General features: G+C 40.8%; 1 protein-coding gene across 7 annotated transcripts in view; it reads right to left on the bottom strand.

Moving 5' to 3' along the window:
• Positions 1-18105, bottom strand: part of DAAM2 (dishevelled associated activator of morphogenesis 2) — a 215156-nt gene that overhangs the window by 39284 nt on the left and 157767 nt on the right. For 6 of the 7 annotated variants that reach the window (XM_071576849.1, XM_071576831.1, XM_071576823.1 and 3 more), the window contains 4 exons: positions 16885-17202; positions 9862-9969; positions 6995-7027; positions 3468-3574 (listed from right to left, as the gene is read on the bottom strand). In XM_071576849.1, the coding sequence (XP_071432950.1) occupies positions 3468-3574; positions 6995-7027; positions 9862-9969; positions 16885-17202 (566 nt within the window). The remainder of the gene's footprint in view (positions 1-3467; positions 3575-6994; positions 7028-9861; positions 9970-16884; positions 17203-18105) is intronic. The other variant, XM_071576867.1, reaches the window with a different exon arrangement.

The following is an 18105-nucleotide window of genomic DNA, read 5'->3' as shown; positions in this document are numbered from 1 at the left end:
TAAAACTACTATTGTGTAATCAGATTCTGCCTTCTGCTACTACTGGTTTTATGACATTTTGCAAGCACTCCTACTGTTTTCAGCCTCTTGAGAAGGTTACTGCTGACTTGCTGGGCCACAGGAATAATAAACACATCTCAGAAGAACACTGACATAAATATTTTGCTGGAATTCATACAAAATAATTTGCACAAAGAAGTTCCGTAAGTATACATTCAGCTTTCTTCCAAGCAAGATGTCTCAGAACCGAACCTCTCCAGGGCAGTTCACAAAGCAAGACAGTAAGTGATACATATTTTGGGCATGTTCTGCAAGAACATTTAAAGATATGGTACTACAAAAACATGAGAGCAGTGAAAATGTTACTCAGTACTTAAGTAATGGAGGCAGGAAGAAGCCATACTGGTGAGAGATGTCAGAGAGATTTCCAGCTGCTAGATGAAAGCAGGGAAACACGGGGATCTGGGATGACTCTTCCAGACCATACAAGTCCAACAGTAAATTTCCAGGCTGGTGGAAACTGAAGACATCAGGAAATTCATGAGAGAGAGAGCAGATTTCCAGTATGACAAAAGTAACTGTATGTTTGAAACACCATTAAGAAAGCTAAATTTGAAGCTAGTGGGTGCCTGAACTCACCACAAACAGATGGTTGAACTATGGCCTACTAGAAATACTATAAGATAAACCCATCTTGTGCCTGTTCAAACCTTTAAAGTTGGCCTGTGGAACAGAGCTGTGTTTTAGATCCATAAGGCTCTGTTAAACAAGGACAATTTAATCCTTCCTCTGCAGAAAAACTGAAAGATCTACTACTGTTGTGTAGTTGAAATAGAGCTTTTTTTATGGAAATAGATACGAGAATGGGGAGGAAGGCTTACAAATCTGTTAACTGTCAGCAAAAATCGACTAGAAATTCAATTTTCATCTCTTTTCAGCCTACCATGCTGCAGTCTTTCTGCAAAAGAAAGCAAGAGACATCTATTTCTCATTCTTGCTATGTTTTGGCTTGTTGGACCATATGAAATATGAGCTCTGCCTGACCCCTTCTAACACAGTGTTAGTAAAACAAAAACATTTGAGTAGGGGAGGGAAAGAAAACCCTACCCATGCAGCTATTTTACTTTAAAGGACACATCAGTTTAGTGTAAACAAAGGGGGAATAAACTACAGGGATATATGCACAGTAAGAGTCAATTGGAAACAGCTGTTGGCAGATAGTGTGGCAACCTGAAAGCTGGGGCTGCTGCTCAGGGTTGCACAAACTCTCTTTGTTTGTCACCAGTGTTAAATCCCTTGTCATTGCACATGTGTGCACACCCACATGCACGTGTGTGAGATGTGCTGCAGGACCAGCAAGGGCATGGCAGGAGACAGGGATTATTTAGCTAGGAGTGTCTCTCTTTCAGGGTTTAACCTAAAGAAGGAGGAAGTGGGGTAATGAAAAAAACTGCAAAGGGGTCATAAAACCCTTTCAATTATTGTCTGCAGCAAATCCTCTCAATTGCTGTCTTTAATAACAGAACCATATAAGTACAAAGAGTAAAATAGGCATGAATGTAGAGCTGCTGCTTTAGCTCCCAAAGATTTTTGCTTTTCTGCTTTTCATTTAAAAGGAAAGTCTGGGGAGGAATATCAATCCTGGGCCAAGCTGTAAGATATTTCTGATATTCTGTGTATAAGGCTATCTGTTACAAACTTTAAATGATCTAAGCCAGTGATAGCCCTGGTGACTGGCATTTCCAAAACACAGCACAGCAAAGTTAACAGGGCACAAGGCAAACTAGCAGGTTCCTTAGGGACAACTCACTCTCCAAATCTCTATCACCCATGTTAGTCCTGCTACACAGTAAGAGCAAGATATTTCCTAATGAAGAATCTGACAGTCACAAAAACCAGTTTTTCACTTCTGGTTTGAGTCTAGAATAGCAGTTTGAGGGGGACTGGCTTCATGGCACACCTGGAGTGTACACATGCTGTGTATCTTGAAGTGCAAGGTTCATGCTTCAAGGACACTTCTGCTGGAGGCAGCAGAAGGGAAGACAAAACACAGACTGTCCTTTCCCTTTATAGAGAGGATTCTTCTCTGGTAAGAATTGCCCAGACTTGCACCGTAAAAGAGGTGAATGTTGAAAACCACATATTGCTGCTGTCCACACTGTTTTGGTTTTGGAGATAGAAGATTTTTACAAATAAATATCTAGTGCCATACCGAGTCATGAACCAACTTCCTGGATCCTCCTCAACCCAGCCAACTACACACATTATGTTACCACTTCTAGGAAATGTTCCACCTTCTTACATGAGTAAACCTGAACCCAAGACACAATTTAGTAGGCCCATCAAACAGCATGAAAATCCTGTTGTCCCTATGCCTCCCCATTCCTCTGCCCCAGCCTCAGCCAGCTGCCAATACCAGCAAAGACATGTTCTGGCAACTGCTGTAGAAAGAGAAATGTAAGCCTTCCCTCACTGAAGGGTTGGATGGTGGGGGTCCTGCTGACATGCAGGCTAATGCCACATAAGTAGCATAATGAGAGCCTCCGTGGGTTTCACTAAGCAATGGAAAGAACTCATTCCAATCCTGGTGGTCTGGCTGCAACTTTGTTTTTAACTGTTAACTTGCTGGAGCATCACATCCACATGAACCTGTATTTTCTACTGAACAATGGAACAGTTTTGCTGCTTAATACTGCCACAGCTTTACCAGGTTCTGTTTCCAGCCTTGCTGTCCCTCCTCTGGTAGTAAAGGCAACTTTCTCAGATTGATCAGCATCTGCACAAATTTGACAGCTAGTGACAGACACCCACCCCAGTACTCATGTTCATAGAAAGACATGAAAAGATATAGAGGGCCCTGCTGTCACTGCATTTGAATGCACTAGTCATTGCAGGAACATGCAAAGGCAACTGCTGGCTTCCAATGCCTAATTTACAAACACAAGGCCTAATTTTTGAATATGTCTGTCTACATTTACCACTGTTCTCACTGCAAGTTAAAAATGACAAAAATGAACATCACATACAGCTCTGCTGTATTCCAGGGAGATGCTCAGAGCAACGTTTAGAAAGAAACACACAGAACAGCAACAAATGACAGACATGGGTACACATCACTTGAGAGTGAAGTGCAGGCACTGCCAAAGATCTGCTTTCATCTACCAATGAGTAATGATAGTTTTCTGGTGATGAATCTTCAGATACATGCTGGTGTCCTCCTGTTTGATGCACAAAATGTGTCTGCATCAAACAGGAGGACACCAACATGTCCTTAATGCTTTTATTAAGTGAGAAAACACATCAGAGAGATGTGCTTTTATGACACCATAACAGAAGTTTATCTGAGGCTTTGCAGGTATTGCCAAGTCTAGCTGTGAAAAGAAACATGTCCACTTGTTTAATTCCATCCGCTCTTGCCTCAACATTGACCGTGGCACACTCTGTGAACTGAGGCTTAGGACACTTACTTGGAAAGGAGAATGACACAATTCTGGGCCCTCCGGCCATCAATCACAGAGAGCTCTTTCACCTTTCGTGTGGAGAGGTACAGGTCTTCTGTTGAGCCCATCTCTTTCTGCATGTATTTCAAAAGGGAGGGAAAACAATCAGTATCATGTTTCTCACCCAAGACTGAAATATTTAGCTGAGTGTAATGAACGAACTCACCCCAATCTAGAAAAATCCACCCACATGGTAAGAAAAGGAGACAAAAAGGGTGGAAAGCATGTAGGTAGATCCTGTATTACTACACAAACAGAAATCATTCATTAACACCTATGATTCTATCGTTGATCCCAAATACTGAACCTAGTTCTAGCCTATCGGACTCAGTCTACAACAGTTATGTTATTATGCTAATGTGAAAAACTGGCAAGACAGGAAAATCAGGCACATTATGATAAAGCTCACTGATGTCACAGGATATCCTTCAGCAGATGCCTTCTGCAGGGGTTACACAACATTCCTGAAAGGCTGCAGCACAATCAGTAAAAATCCTTGTTGTCTCTTAAGGCTGCCATTGGACATGCTTAAATCCATATGATATGAGAGATGCAAACAGTAGGAGATGATGGCATTTATCTTACTAAATATATCTCATTAAATGGTAAAAAATCTACATTTAAACTATCTTCTATTTTAAAAACTAATTAATACATTTAATTGTATGGCAATCTTTTCCTAAGTTCTTTATGTATCTACACTGTTAACTCATCACCTGAAAAAACCCTAGAAAATCCTGTTCGGAATGTTTGTTACAGCACAGAGAGATGAAATACTTGCAAACTCAGTCTGACTATCCAGAAGTCTCTTTCTGCCTTCTGGTCCTACCTACACATAAGAGCCATGGTATTTATTTCACTTGTAGATTGACTTTCTGTAGTTACTTTCAGTATCTTTTAACACCATTCCTCAAAGGGCAGTAGAGGTATTGATAAAACGTGTTGATCCTGGATGATAGCACCATAGTTAACAAAAGAGAAGAGGGAATTGGAAACAGGAGTTTTTATTTTCCCAGCTAACTGCTGCTGGAACCTTTTCAAAAATGCCTTTCCATGATATCCATATTCCCAGGCTTTGAGATTTTGAGATTTATTGGTATAATATGTCTTTGAATGCATCTGTCAAATAAGCAACATGACTTCTTTTTTAGGATATAACAAGAAGTAAGCAAATATCAAAAGGCCCATCGACCCCAGCATCCCGTCCCTGGGAGTGGTCAATAGCAGATATCCAGGGAAATGTGTTAGATCATGGCAAACATACAGTAGTGCATCCCAGAATTCATTCTCAGGACTCAAGGTTCTGTAGCTCACAGCTTACTTATATCAGCATGACTAATCCGAGAGATTTTAACACCCAAGTATTGTAGTGTTTAATGTAAACCATAAGTTCATTTTGCTAGATGTCATTTCATTTATTGTTACAGTCAGCTACAAAGAAACCATGTTGCTCTTGGATACAGAAAGGATTTGTCCACCCATGTCCAAATGTGCTGCAGTGAGCCACCACCAACACCTAGTGGCATTTATAAGCAGGTACAATGCACTAGCTGACGACATGCACATGGTAATTCTGCTGGATGTGCCTAAAGTGTCTAGCTTGGCAGAAAAAAAAAATTACAGTTACTCAAAAAAATCAAATTGTGTTTTCAAAAAAAGGAAAAATTGGCATTGGGTAAGTTCATTATTTCTGAGAGAATAACTAACAATGCCAAAAAGCAGAGACCCTCCAGCATTATCTGGCATGTAGAGATTTCAAAGTTTTCCTGAGTTTGCTCAGTTTGAGGAGAAGATGGGATGGTGGAGATGGGCAGCTGTTGAAGGGAAGAAAGGTCAGTGCTCTTGGTTTAAAAATTTCACTGATTCTCAGTAGCCAATGTTGGCTCACAAAGACACCTGCATAGTTATAATCAGCACCCATCCTAAGGGAAAAAAAAGTTTCAGCATTTGGCTGTGTATGTGGAGTGGGGGTTTAGTCAGCTTCCCTTAAAGCCATGCAGCACGGATTGGTATAATAGTGTTCGTGCCATTTCCAATTCCCCAACCCACAAAGGTTCAACGAATAACTAGAACTATTCAGACATGGCCTGCTCCTTGGTCATAAGGAGTGGCTAGTCTTATCTAAAAATGTATTCTCTTCAACTCATATTGAGGAGAGAAATATTTATAGATACTTGGAGTTATGTGTAAGCAAAAGCAGATGAAGCCTCAGGTTTTACTGAAGCCAGATTCCAAGCTTAGATGAAGGAAAATAGATTGCATATGGACTATACACGGTGTCTCAGACACCAGAAGAGTGGAGCAAGGGGGCAGTGGTGACTAGCTTTTGTGGGAGAGGCCAGGCCCTTAAAGCAAGAACAGCTGGATATGTTGTCAACCTCATAGACAAGATGCGTAAGTTTTATCCCATCATTCTTTATTGACTTTCCATCTGGGATAATGTTATGTTATGTGCTCCAAAGAGTATTTCAGAGTTGATATCTTAATTGCAAGTTCAAAAATCAACTAAAATTTCACATACTGCTGCCTTGTTTCAAATACAGGTTGATTTTGGTAAGCTGAAGAACTTGTCTACTGGTACCACGGCAGAGCCCTAGGTTCTAGTAATTATCAGTACTTAGGGAGCTATTTTGAGCATATTGACTTGTTTCTTGGTGCGCTGCCATGGTAAAAGGCCCAGAGCCATATATGAGCTTCCCCCAGTGGCAAAAGTCCTGACTAGACTTTCCAAATACAGTTCCCTGAGCACTCATGGTGAGAACTACTTTCCTCTGAAGCCACTAGAGACACTTCTGATGATATGTGAACAATCCTCTTCTGACAGCATTGCTCTTACCAAAACTGTTGCCAAATCAAGAGGTATTCAGTTTAAAGTTATATGGGCAATCCAATGTCTCTACTTCATCTAAACCCCATTTTAATATTTTGCTGAATTTTGTGAGTTTCAGCAGTCTGAAATGAAACTTTCCTCCATTCTAACCCTTCTGCTCCTCACATGGCGCAAATCCTTCTGTGAAGCCAAAGTGCCCAGTTCTACACAAGGAAATATTTCCTTTAGCAGATAATCTGTGGCTAGTGAATGTATCTGAAGCACTGTCCAAAGCAGATGGATCACAGATGGGAACAGTGGGAGAGAAGGCTCCCTGAGAGTACATTTTGTTCTCCTCTAGAGAGACAATTACTTCAGTTAAGGAAGAGTTCACACTCATATTCTTCTTTGTCTCTAGCCTTTTTTCTTTAGGATCATCAAAAAGGGGGCTACAGACATCAGCAGAAAGCACAGTGAGATTCTAAATAAGTGAAAGAACAGGAACCGCTTCCTACTCTACAGCTAATACAACTAAAGGAATTTTTTGTACCATCTTCCCCATCCAGAAGGCAGAGTGCAAGGGCACATGAAAGAGTAGCATGAGACAAGTCATGACCCCATAATGTTATGGTGCAGGACCTCACACACACTGCAAGAGGATCAGGAGGCAGACAATGATACTCACCTGCTTACAGGAGGAGGGGTTAGTTAGCAGGTCCTATATGCAGGCAGCAGTCGCAAATAACGAAGAAGAAAACATGCCAAAATTAGCGACAGGAAAAGATATCAAGTTTAACAAGGCAGCTGAATTTAGACACACTGTTTTCTAAGAGCATAAAATGCTTAGCAAGTAATACTGGCCCAGATGGTTCAAAGGTATTTCAGCATTCCTTTGCATATTTTAAATCAGCATATGCTGGGGAACTAAGAGTTCTAGGTCTTTTCTGAAAATAATAAATTTAGCCTCCAAAGCATAAATCTTTTAGGTGTTGAAATATTAAATAGGATAATGCTTAAATACCTTTACAAATCTAGTCCAGAACCTTACTGAAAGAACTGCCAAGGTTAAAACTTGAGGGTCAGTTCTCCTCTCCTGATGCACAGGCACAGTCTGCAGTTATTAACAAGTATAACAAGTAAAAACTTGTTTCAACGGCACTAACAACTTCTAGCCAAGTATTTTGAAAGGACTCTTAGCCAAGAAAGCCTTACAGCACTACTGGGTGACAGACACCAGCTATTTCACAACATATTCGATACTCCAGGAAAACACCAGATATGCTGAATCCAAAGGTTAACATTAAACAGTAAGACTGGAGCAAGGTCAAAAGACAAGCATAAGAATTCTTGATCCAGCATTCTGTACACTGGACAATTTGCCTTTCCCTTGTAGCCACCAAAAACAATACACTGGGCTTGAGAGAGGAGAAGGGACCCTTTTTAATAAAAAGAAAAAAGAAAAAGAAAAAAAGGTGAAGAAAAAAGAAAAGCTGTTTAATGTAAATGAAATTGGTAAAAAAATTATGAAGATCATGTTAATAACAGCAAAGAAAGAAATGTCTATAACTCTACTCATTCAGCGTTTCAGATGCAAAAGAGCAGGGCTTTGACATTTTTCTTTACAGGCATTTGGATGAAGTTTAAAGTCACAAACCCAGAGTAAACACTTGGTCAGAGTGGAGTATTTCTAAAAGTAAAAAAGAAGAACTGACTAAATGTGAACCGAAGAAAGTTTTGCAAGTTTTCAATTCAAAAGCAAATCTGCCTGCCTGGTCTTAAAAATAAATAAATAAATAAATAAATAAATAATTTATGAGGACTCGTTGACTGGTGTCCAGTTCACACTGGAGTGAGTATGGATGAAAAAGGAAATATTACAGGGGAATATTTAAGGGAAAAGGGGAAAAAAAAACCCAAACAACACCACAATGTAAGAGCCTTAGCAAAAGCTGGAAGGGCAGCAAAACATTTAACTGCACAAAAATATGAATAGCTTACATAAGTGTTACTCTAGTGTCCAGAGCCACTGTCATAAACTATGTTTAATGAAAGAAGAGTACTGTTCTGAGACCCATGGAGGTTGCTCTGAGACGATGGCTCCATTCCAGTGGGCAGGGGTAAGGGTCAGGTTAGTTTATGGTTGAATAGGTCAGACTGCTTTTCAGTGATTGGTAACATAGGCATAAATATTATCATTCTAACTGAGAGTCATCAGACCAGGACAGTTTTGGCTTTGAGTTTTGGGACTAAAAGGAAGCAAGGCTTTGCAAGGTCATTTCTAGTGAGGAAGCTGCAATGTTTGCACCTGAAACATTGGAATGGAACCTTGATGCTGCAATGGCTACTCATGTGCACAGATGACAGCCTGGCTACTTGTGAGACAACTGAGAGCTCACCACCATAGCTAAGCTGTTGGCACAAGGTCTAAATCCAGTCTTGCAACAGCACTGAAGTTTCATGTGCCTTTCTTCCCCTCTATGAACTAAGATCTTGTTTCAAGGAATGGGATTCACAGCGAGAGAGAGAGTGACCCACTGAAACAGCAACAGCTACTTGCAGAAGCAGAATGAGAAATGAAATCTCATCATGCAATAGGTAACATCACATTCTTCACAGTTCAAGTGGGGATGCTTATATATGTGGCTGTGAGCTAGCAAATTAGAAGAGTTATTCATTATGCTTCTTGGATTAGACAGAAAAATGAAAGAAAGAAAGGAACAGATGGAAAGTCTAAATTCAAGGGGGTTGGTTTGTTAATTTTAAGGTACTGAATAAATTCATGAAATAGTCATCATCACCATAAGACATAACCATAAATGTTGCTTATGGCAATCAGGTCTGTGTCTTTTACTAAAACTTCAGAGCAATGATCCAGTTCTGCAGTGTACAAAGAATTGAACATATTCCAAAAGCAAAGGAAAGCTGGGGGAGTTCAGGGAGTGCAAGTACAATCCATTTGCTGTGAAATCTTATTCAGCAGAGATAGACAGATTGAAGGTGACTTGCTTTCCAAGAAATAGAGGAGAGGAAAAAAGGTATTTTAATAAATGACCACTTTTAAACTATGCTGTTTGTGTTATAATCTGTAATTCGCACAGTTTCTGTCACCTAGCCAGTTGGGTCAGTTGGCTGTTTATGAAAAAAACAAACCAAATGAAAGACGGTAATTCAGTCACCTTGCTCAGTAATCAGGCAACTGCAGTCTTTTTCTCTAGATGAATGGGAGAAATAGAAAGATTGATATGTAAATACAAATAAAAAGCTCAGAAGCTTTTGGAAGTCAGTGGCTACTGAGATTAAACAGACCATTACCTGTTAGTAGCTCTTGGCTCTGAGAGCTGCATTAGTATGAAGTACGTCAACAACAGAAGGTTATACCCTGCCACTGTATGTCCCTCCCCACTTCTTTCAGTCTTGTGATTTCTTTTGAACAGCAGCAGAGTATCAAATGATGCAGCCCAACTGCAGGTGGACAAGGGCCCAGATGTGTCATGTGTTCTTTTCTCTTCCAGAAATTCAAGATGGACAAGGTATGGAAGAGTTCACCCTTACCTGATGTCTCTGATATGCGGAGAACATCTTTTCAAAATCTTCTAGATCCAACACCTTGAATGCCTTTAAATCATCAATCTCATTCCAGATTGTGCCATGGATCCTCTCCTAAATGAAAAGGTCATATTTTAATAAGATAGCAAAAGCTTTAGCTAAGAACATCCCAGCCCCATTTGGACAGATTATGGTAATATTCATATGTACTACAGATGTCATTTTAGAGGGCACACTTTGTTTCAAGAGTCAAAGGAGAGGAAAAAATAGTGGGTTTTTTGTTTGTTTGTTTGTTTTTAAACATACTATTTTGTATTTTTCATCACAGCAAGCCCCTGATGAAAAGGCACATTCCAAGACTAGCAGACTACATCTCAAGCATTATCCACGATCCCACAGCTCATTTTCTTTCAAGAGTGGTCATCTGTCTAACACAAGGACTGTGGTCATGCTGAAAGAAGTTTTACCATCAGGAGGAAAAGGCTTAGGAAAGGCACTGATGTGTGACAAACCCCAGACACATCTTCCTTTTTGCAAATTTTGCCAGGTTCTGTTTTAAAGTCCAAAGAGTGCATGGTTTTCATTCTGCCTGCCTGTGAAAGTAGTTTAAATTTTTATTTTATTTTATTTCACTTCTAAGGTTCTGAGTCTTTGAAGTATAATTGTTTCCTATTACATGAACTCCCCTGTATACAGGAGGTCTTTGTCAACTCATATAGACACAAGACTATACCCAGATCTCTGAAACAGCATCATCCACACTAATTGGAAAGGTTCACAACCCTTGTGATGATACCTGAATGCCAGGGAATCCTAGCCATCTGGCAGATGACTAGTATGGAGAGAGGCAGGAACAGACTCCTGCTTTGCTGTCCACCAACCCCAGACCAAATAGGCTTTTGTAGTACATGAATTGGCTAACAAGTAGTCATCCTAAACTAGGTGAAGGTCTTTGGTTTCCTGCTGACATTCTCAGGAGAGATATCCTTGCTGGCAGAGGACACAAAGATTGAACTACCTTCTCCTTCCAACTGACTGTTAAGATGCATGTTGAGTAGGACAAGCTTTGGGCAACTGCCCATTCAGAAAATGAAATCTTTCTTTTCACACCTGGCACCACTATCTTTAAGTTCATTCAGTTATAGAGGTGTACATTTATTGTAATTTATTGAAAAATAAGGAAGCTGTTGAATAAAAGAAAAAAGAAATGGACAGAAGGGACTGTAAAAAGGACCTATGCAAACCCCAGGAGATGAAGAGCCAGCAGAACACTGAAGCAGAGAAAGCCAGGAACAGCAAGTAATAGAAACGAAACCCTCACACTTGTTCCAGCTCTGAAGTACCTGACTTGTACCTCCACAGCAAAGTGCATTAACACTTCATTATCAGAACTAATTAGGAACAGGCTCTACTTCCCATTCAGAGTCATCAAAGGAATGAGGGAAATGTGGTAAACCACAAGGCTCAAGGAGCAATGAAAAAAACTAATGGGAGGATAAAATGAGGGGGAAATAAAAGTGTGAAGTGTTCTGGAGGAAATTCCTGGCAGGGCAGACACTGTGGAGGAAAACCAACACCCTCTCTCCAGAGGCAGCCTGTGAGCCTGAGGGCAAGGAGGGGTGTCTGCAGTGCTATTTACAGTAAGAGCACATTCTAGATGGGAGCATCACCCAACCCTGAGCAGGTCCACCAATATCATTGTATCATACCTTGCAATCAGTGTGACTCTTCTTTCCACAGCGGGAAGAACATCATGACCCTGTGACTGTAACATGGCAAACAAGTTTGGAAGGCTCACCTCAGCCGAAGGAATAGGAGAAAAAGGTAATTTCCATTTTATCCTAACCCTGAACTCAGCTGCCAATCTTAGCCAGAAGCATTCAGACAGAGTGACCATTCTCATTCAGTTTCCAGGCTGGCTTTATAAAACATGAATTATAAATCCTGAGAGATTTATTTGAACAGCAGAGTAGTTCTCCAAGTGCCTCACTGTTTCAGATTGTCCCATCAAACATTGAAATGGAAGAATATTTCTTGACAGGAGCCAGTGGACATGACTTGAGAAGTAGTCTTTACAGCCATCATTGGGAACAGCCCTGAGGATGCCAAAAAGCTGTGTCCTGTGTTTGGCACAGATTGGATGGGACTCTAGAGACAGCTACTCATTAGAGTCTTGCACATCTACCTGTCCAGCTGCAAAACTCTCATAGGACGGAAGTTTCCTTATTAATGGCAAGAACAGTAAAAATGTGCTACAGAACTTTCTAGTTTGGATGAACTGCAGAGGCACCAGAACAGGCAGTTCTGAGACTAAGGGATTGCAGAGTGTACTTCTTGCCCACACTTTCCTGGGAAAGCAACCCAGTGAAAATTATTCTAATTTCAGTTGGGATTAATTCTGGAAGCCAGGCTGAATCTGTACAGGATGGTTTGTACGCTACTTGTAGCAGAAAGACAGATTCCAAAGTAACATATTGCAATGGAATGCCCAAACAGAACTTGAACTAAAGCAATATATCTTTAGTGCTAATCCAGTTAAATTAAAATTGAGGCAGGTAGAGATATAAACAATGTTTGTAACACAAACCACTTGCAACGAGGCTGTCCCTTCTATTTCTACCATAAGTTCTGATCTTGAAAACTTTCATATTGCTGACATACAATTTCCTATACTGAGCTCTTGATACACAATTACGGATTAACTGGCTGATAGTTCCTTGTCATCAGCCAGAGTAGACTGAGCATTTTCAGAGAAACAGACCTGTATCATGTGGTTGCTATGATAAATGAATCCCTCAGCACCATAAAAAATACTTATGGTCTCTAAATAACAATTTAAAGATAAATTCTTCATTCCCTCTTTTCTTTTGATTCTCTGTCCTTAAAAAGAAAAAAAAAAGAAACAGAAAACAAGAGCAGTCACTTTATCTGTAATATGCCTTTCTGTCCATCTTTAATTATCTATTCATTCATTCTACAAGTCCTCCAAGACCTGTGGTTCCTCTGCTTTGGAAAGTCTTGACCTGCTTTGAGAAGCAAATCCTATAAAGTACACTTCCCAGCATCCTCTAGCAAAATGGTAGTACATATGAAGGCAGGAAACATCTTGTTATCAGAACAAGTATTGCCAAGGCATTTGCTCCATCAAGCTGAGTTTTTGCTATGTTGCAGTTAACAATACGCTTACTGTAGCTGCAGCACTTACATAATTCCACCTTTACAATGAATCCCAGTTTGCTGAGAGACCTACCAAGACTAGAGAATGATAGCATTTCATAGAGCTACGAATCATATCAAGCTGTCCTCTGCTACATCTAACAGATGATTTTATTTACCCTGAAAGATATAAATAATGATATTCTGGAAGCCATCAAAGTCCATCATGCCTCAATAACCTCATAGCATGAGTAAAACTTACAATACTTCCATTTGACCTGCAGGTCCAGAGAAAGCATGGACACAGTGAGTATCTTGGGGATACTGCAGCAGGCAATCCTGCTTATTAGTAGGTTAATATTTGCACAATATTCACCAGAGAAGTGGAAACAACTTCAAATTTTAATAAAGAAGTCCATTAGGAATTTGAAAAAGTCACACAAACACAGCGCATTTTCCAAATTTCTCTGTTGATATCAGATCCTTTCTTATGCATAAGAAAAATCCACTTTGAGAAAAAACTGTGTTTCTGGCCTGTTTTTTAATTAAAACAGCTGTTATATCTCATTGTTGTTAATTAAGACAGTTGTTTTATCTCATTGTAGGCCTACGCACCACCACAGCTATTATGAAAAGCTTCACACCAAGATTTGTAGAATCCTTTCCATTAATTTTGAATGTCTGGCAGCAGTCCAGTATCATTGTTTGCCATGATACCCAGGCTGCTTTCAGGAAGAAAGTTCTAGAAATAAGAATCATTGGTGACATTACAGAAACATTAAAAAAATATATATAGTGTCAAAATTAACATTTCTGTTTATGTGATTGGTTGTTTGGGGGGGGGGGGGGGGTTTGGGAGGGTTTGTGTGTGTGTGTGTGTGTGTGTGTGTTTGCACCTTGGGTTTTTTAAAAAATCCTATATGGTATGTAGAACAAATATCTTCCTTCTGAGACTATTTCAGTCAGGTCTATTTAGGGCTGGCTAAAGAAAGCCTCCCTGAGATCACTGATAGCAGTCACCATGAGCCTGACTCTTAATGGGAAGCTGCTTCTCTAGCCATGACATAACAAGCAAAGTAGTTGAAGGTTGGCTTGATTTGCTCTGAGAACTTCAAATCATTATGTTTATATTTATTAAATCAGGAATTATTAATCCATACTTCCAATATGCTTGAAATCAGTCCACTATTTGGCTTAACCATCAATGTCTGGTTCCTGGTTGACCTTGAGTGTTGTGTGAAATTGAGAGTGAGAGAGCACTGCTGCCCCAGAAACAAAGAAATGAATCTTCCCAGGATATTACAGTGGTTACATTGCAATATCTTTTTCCTAAAAAACAGAGATCCTTGGCACTAGCACTACTGTAGTGCTGGATGAATGGAATTCACAGACTATGCTACAGTGCTGTATGAATGGAGCTGTGGTGTGGAAGGGCTTCAGCAGAATTCAGCAAATCCACGCATCTAAATGGTTTTGCCACTGATCATCAGCTCACATCAAAGCCCATATAAAATCCTTAATTCTCAATGGAAATTAGTGAGTTGTTCGAGTTTCCTTGTTAGAAGCACGAATACTTTCCAGCCAAACCTTTTCTTGTGGTGCCCATGGGAACTGTGGACAATCTGTTATTGTCAACTGCTAAGAATCTGAGAACATTTGATCTTTCTCCTAACACCCAACAGCTCAGTTCTTTCCTTCCAAAGACAAAATCGGCATTGGGATAAAGGGTGTCATATGACTTGTCCTGGAGAACTGCCTTGATTCTGCTACTGAGAAAGTATATTGCACACAAATCCCTCTCAGCCAGCCCTGTCCACACTCCTCTTGGCCTCTCTTGGCTTCCTCTCATTCCCTTGAGGCAGGCTGCAAGGACAGAGAGGAGTTTGCTCTCATGTGGCTGCCTCAGTCCTGGCATCATCTTCACACTTGAGAAATCTTAGGAGACAGACTCTGTACTAACCACTTGGAGAAGAGTGGTGATGCCTCAGGGGTCTCTCAAGGCATCAGTGGTCTAAACAGTATGCAGAGACATCTAATTGCTGAATAACATATTTGACCTTGTTGTAGCTCTAAATTTGTGTACAGCTGTTTCCAAAACTGTTTCTCCTCACCTTGCTTTGTTCCATGGTGCCTATGCTCTTTGGTAACTAGGGAAGGTCTTTCAAAGAACATAAATGTAAACATAGTGTGAGATGCATTCATTCATTCAAGTCTGACAATTCAGGAGAACAGAAGTACCACAAAGGTAACAAAAGGGATGAATGAGGGCATCCAACCTACCCACGGACCTTGAGGTCAGAGGACTCATATCCCTGTGAACAGAGAGAAAGTGCCTGATACTGAATTAGGGAATCCAGGATAACTGATGAAGATGACCAAAATGAATGTGCTCCTCCAGCAGTCAGTGAAATTAAATAATTCCATAACAATGTGCAATCCAAGTAACAAGACAAGCCACCTGTGCCAGCACCACAACCTCTGCCATTTTGCAGGGACTTTACTAGCTCAAAACATTAACACTGTCAGACACCCCAAAATGAAGGCCCCATCCTCTCATGCCCCTTTTTCCGACTATATTGACTTCCTCAAAACTGTGTCTTTTAGCCACCTCACCACCCAGGTCTTCAATTTTATTAGCACAGCTGCCTTCACTCTTATCCAGAGGGCAGGATAAGCCTACAGTTACTGTACACTAAACAGAAACACCTGTGACTCTCCTTTTTTCATATACATTCACATATATACATATATTAGTTATTATTTCTTTTCTTCAGAGCACTAAGTCCCATGTTCTGCAAAGGAAAATAAATCCTCATCCTTACATTCTCTCCCACACCCCCCACGTGGCCTTGACAGACAAGGACAGACGGTGCAGCAAATATTTCACTTCACTTTATTTTAAAGAAAAGGAGAGAGGAGGAAAGAAAATTCTTGTGGCATTCCAGAGGTCCCTGGACACTCATTCCAAATGCCAGAGTTGGGCCCTGGGTGAGTTTCAGTCTAAAAGAGAACCTGGGTTTCTAGGCAGCTATCCAAACTCAACACAGACACTTTTTTTCTTTCTAAATCAGTTAAAAAAATTTAAAACCTAAAGAGAAAGAGGAGGGGGAAATAAAAAGAGAGAGGGAGAGGGAGGGAGAGAAAGAGGGGGGTGGGAGGAGGGAGGGGGAGAGGGAGGGAGAGAAAGAGAGAGAAAGAGAGAGAGAGAGAGAGCGAGAGAGAGAGAGAGAGAGAGAGCAATGAAGGGGAAGGAGATGCAACCAAGGTAGAAGAATATGAGTGCAACAGGAAGAATCCAAGTCCTTTGTTTGGTTGTGGGGTTTTTTTGTTATTTTTTGTCAATTCAGAGTTTTACCACCAAGAGACAGAGACCTATCCATGCAAGGAGAAAGGCAGCTACCCTCATGGCCATGAATAAATGTTGAGGAGAATCAGGTCACCTTTCTGTCCTTAGTGATGGCTCCTGCCAGAGTAGAGGCAGTTGGTTTTGCAGCTGATTCTTATCATATTTTGCCCACATTAGCTCTGGTCATCCTCTTCCCTTGTGCACAAATGAGAGCAGCTCTGGCACAACAGTCCTGGAGTCATTCAGCTCTGGTTTATGTATTCAACGCCACTAAAGCTTTGCTTAACCAATAGTATGCTCAGATCTACTGCAGCTCAATGTAATCAGCACCTTGGTTATCACGGAAAGTATGCTGCACTGCTGGAGAACTGGGCAGACTCCTTCAAGACAATTAATGACTCCTATTGGCCTTAGCCCACAGAAAGCCACAGTATGACTTGCTTCTATCACTTCCACTCATGGACTTACTAAACACCAAAATATAATTAGAAAGTAAGTTAATTGATGAAGGTACTGCAGTTTCTTACCTCACTCAGCTTAGCCCAGTTGAAGGACTTCAGTGGGTGCGAAGGCTGCGGGATTGATTTCTTCTTCAGACTGATGCCAGTGGTGCTGAAGGTGGTTGTTGAAGGGGGTGGCACCCCCATGCTGAAGAAAGGTGGTGCTCCTGGTGGAGGAGGAGGTCCTCCTGGAGGAGGTGGTGGAGCAGGAGGAGGGGGACAGCTGGAGAAAGGCAGAGGAGGTGGTAGCGGTGGCAAATTCTCAGACATGTGAGAAGAGGACAAAGCTAATGGACCGCCTGGAGGAGGGGGTGGTGGGGGTGGGAAGGAAATGCTGCCCCCTTGCTAGAAAATAAAAAACAGAGAAAAGGAAAGGAGTTTAAATGGCACAATAACTCCATGTTGCCAGCTGATGTGATTTTATTATAAGTCTCAAAATATTTAATGTTTTCTTTAAAGCCTCCTGAACTCAAAGCCATGCAATAAAAGGAGGAATCTCAGCTTTCATTTAAGAGAAAGTTTCAAGCCCTTGAAGTTGTGGAGAAGAGCTTGAAAAAAAGGAACCATAAATGGCTCAGAAAAACAGAAAGCTAGTAAAAGAAGCCAAAATGTATTATTTTCTCCTTATGTATGAAAAAAGAGAAAAGTTCAGTCTTATGAACTTTTGAACTCATGGGTTTAAAAGCTAAGGGTTTGAAATACTGAATACCTGTCATTAGGCCCCACTAATGCAAAGTGGGAGAGGGGAGGAGGGAGTGAATCTGCTTTCTGCAGTGTCTAACTTCTCAGGCGTATGTTCTGGCAAGTTGTGGCTCAGGCACACTGCTGGGATAGAAGGAGCACCAAGCAGCAGGGAGCAACTGCAAATGACACTTCTGCATAGCTTCAGGGTACTACAGATGCCCTTGCAGCGTGATAAGAATCCTGTTTCTTCACTAAATATACTTACCTATCTGTGAGCTTTCTTTCTATTCCACTGAATTAAAAAAAAAAACCAAAACCCAAAAACAAACTAAAAAAGAAAGAAAAAAAAGAAAAACCAAATTAAAAAAAAAAAAACTAGGGCCACACCACCCAGCAGTAAAAATTAGGACTGGAGGAGGACATGTGTGCCTCTGAAGCTCCTTCAAGGAAGGTGGCTGAGGAGAAGGAATGAAGCAGCCCATGCATTAACCATTCTATACCACCAGCTCAGGGATTTTGGTCTCAGCTAAAAGCTGAGCAGCTTCTAAGCATTCTCTATAGTAA

This window comes from Pithys albifrons, chromosome 2, assembly GCF_047495875.1.
Source record: "Pithys albifrons albifrons isolate INPA30051 chromosome 2, PitAlb_v1, whole genome shotgun sequence".
Lineage (NCBI taxonomy): Eukaryota > Metazoa > Chordata > Aves > Passeriformes > Thamnophilidae > Pithys > Pithys albifrons.
This window is presented reverse-complemented; position numbering and strand designations above follow the sequence as displayed.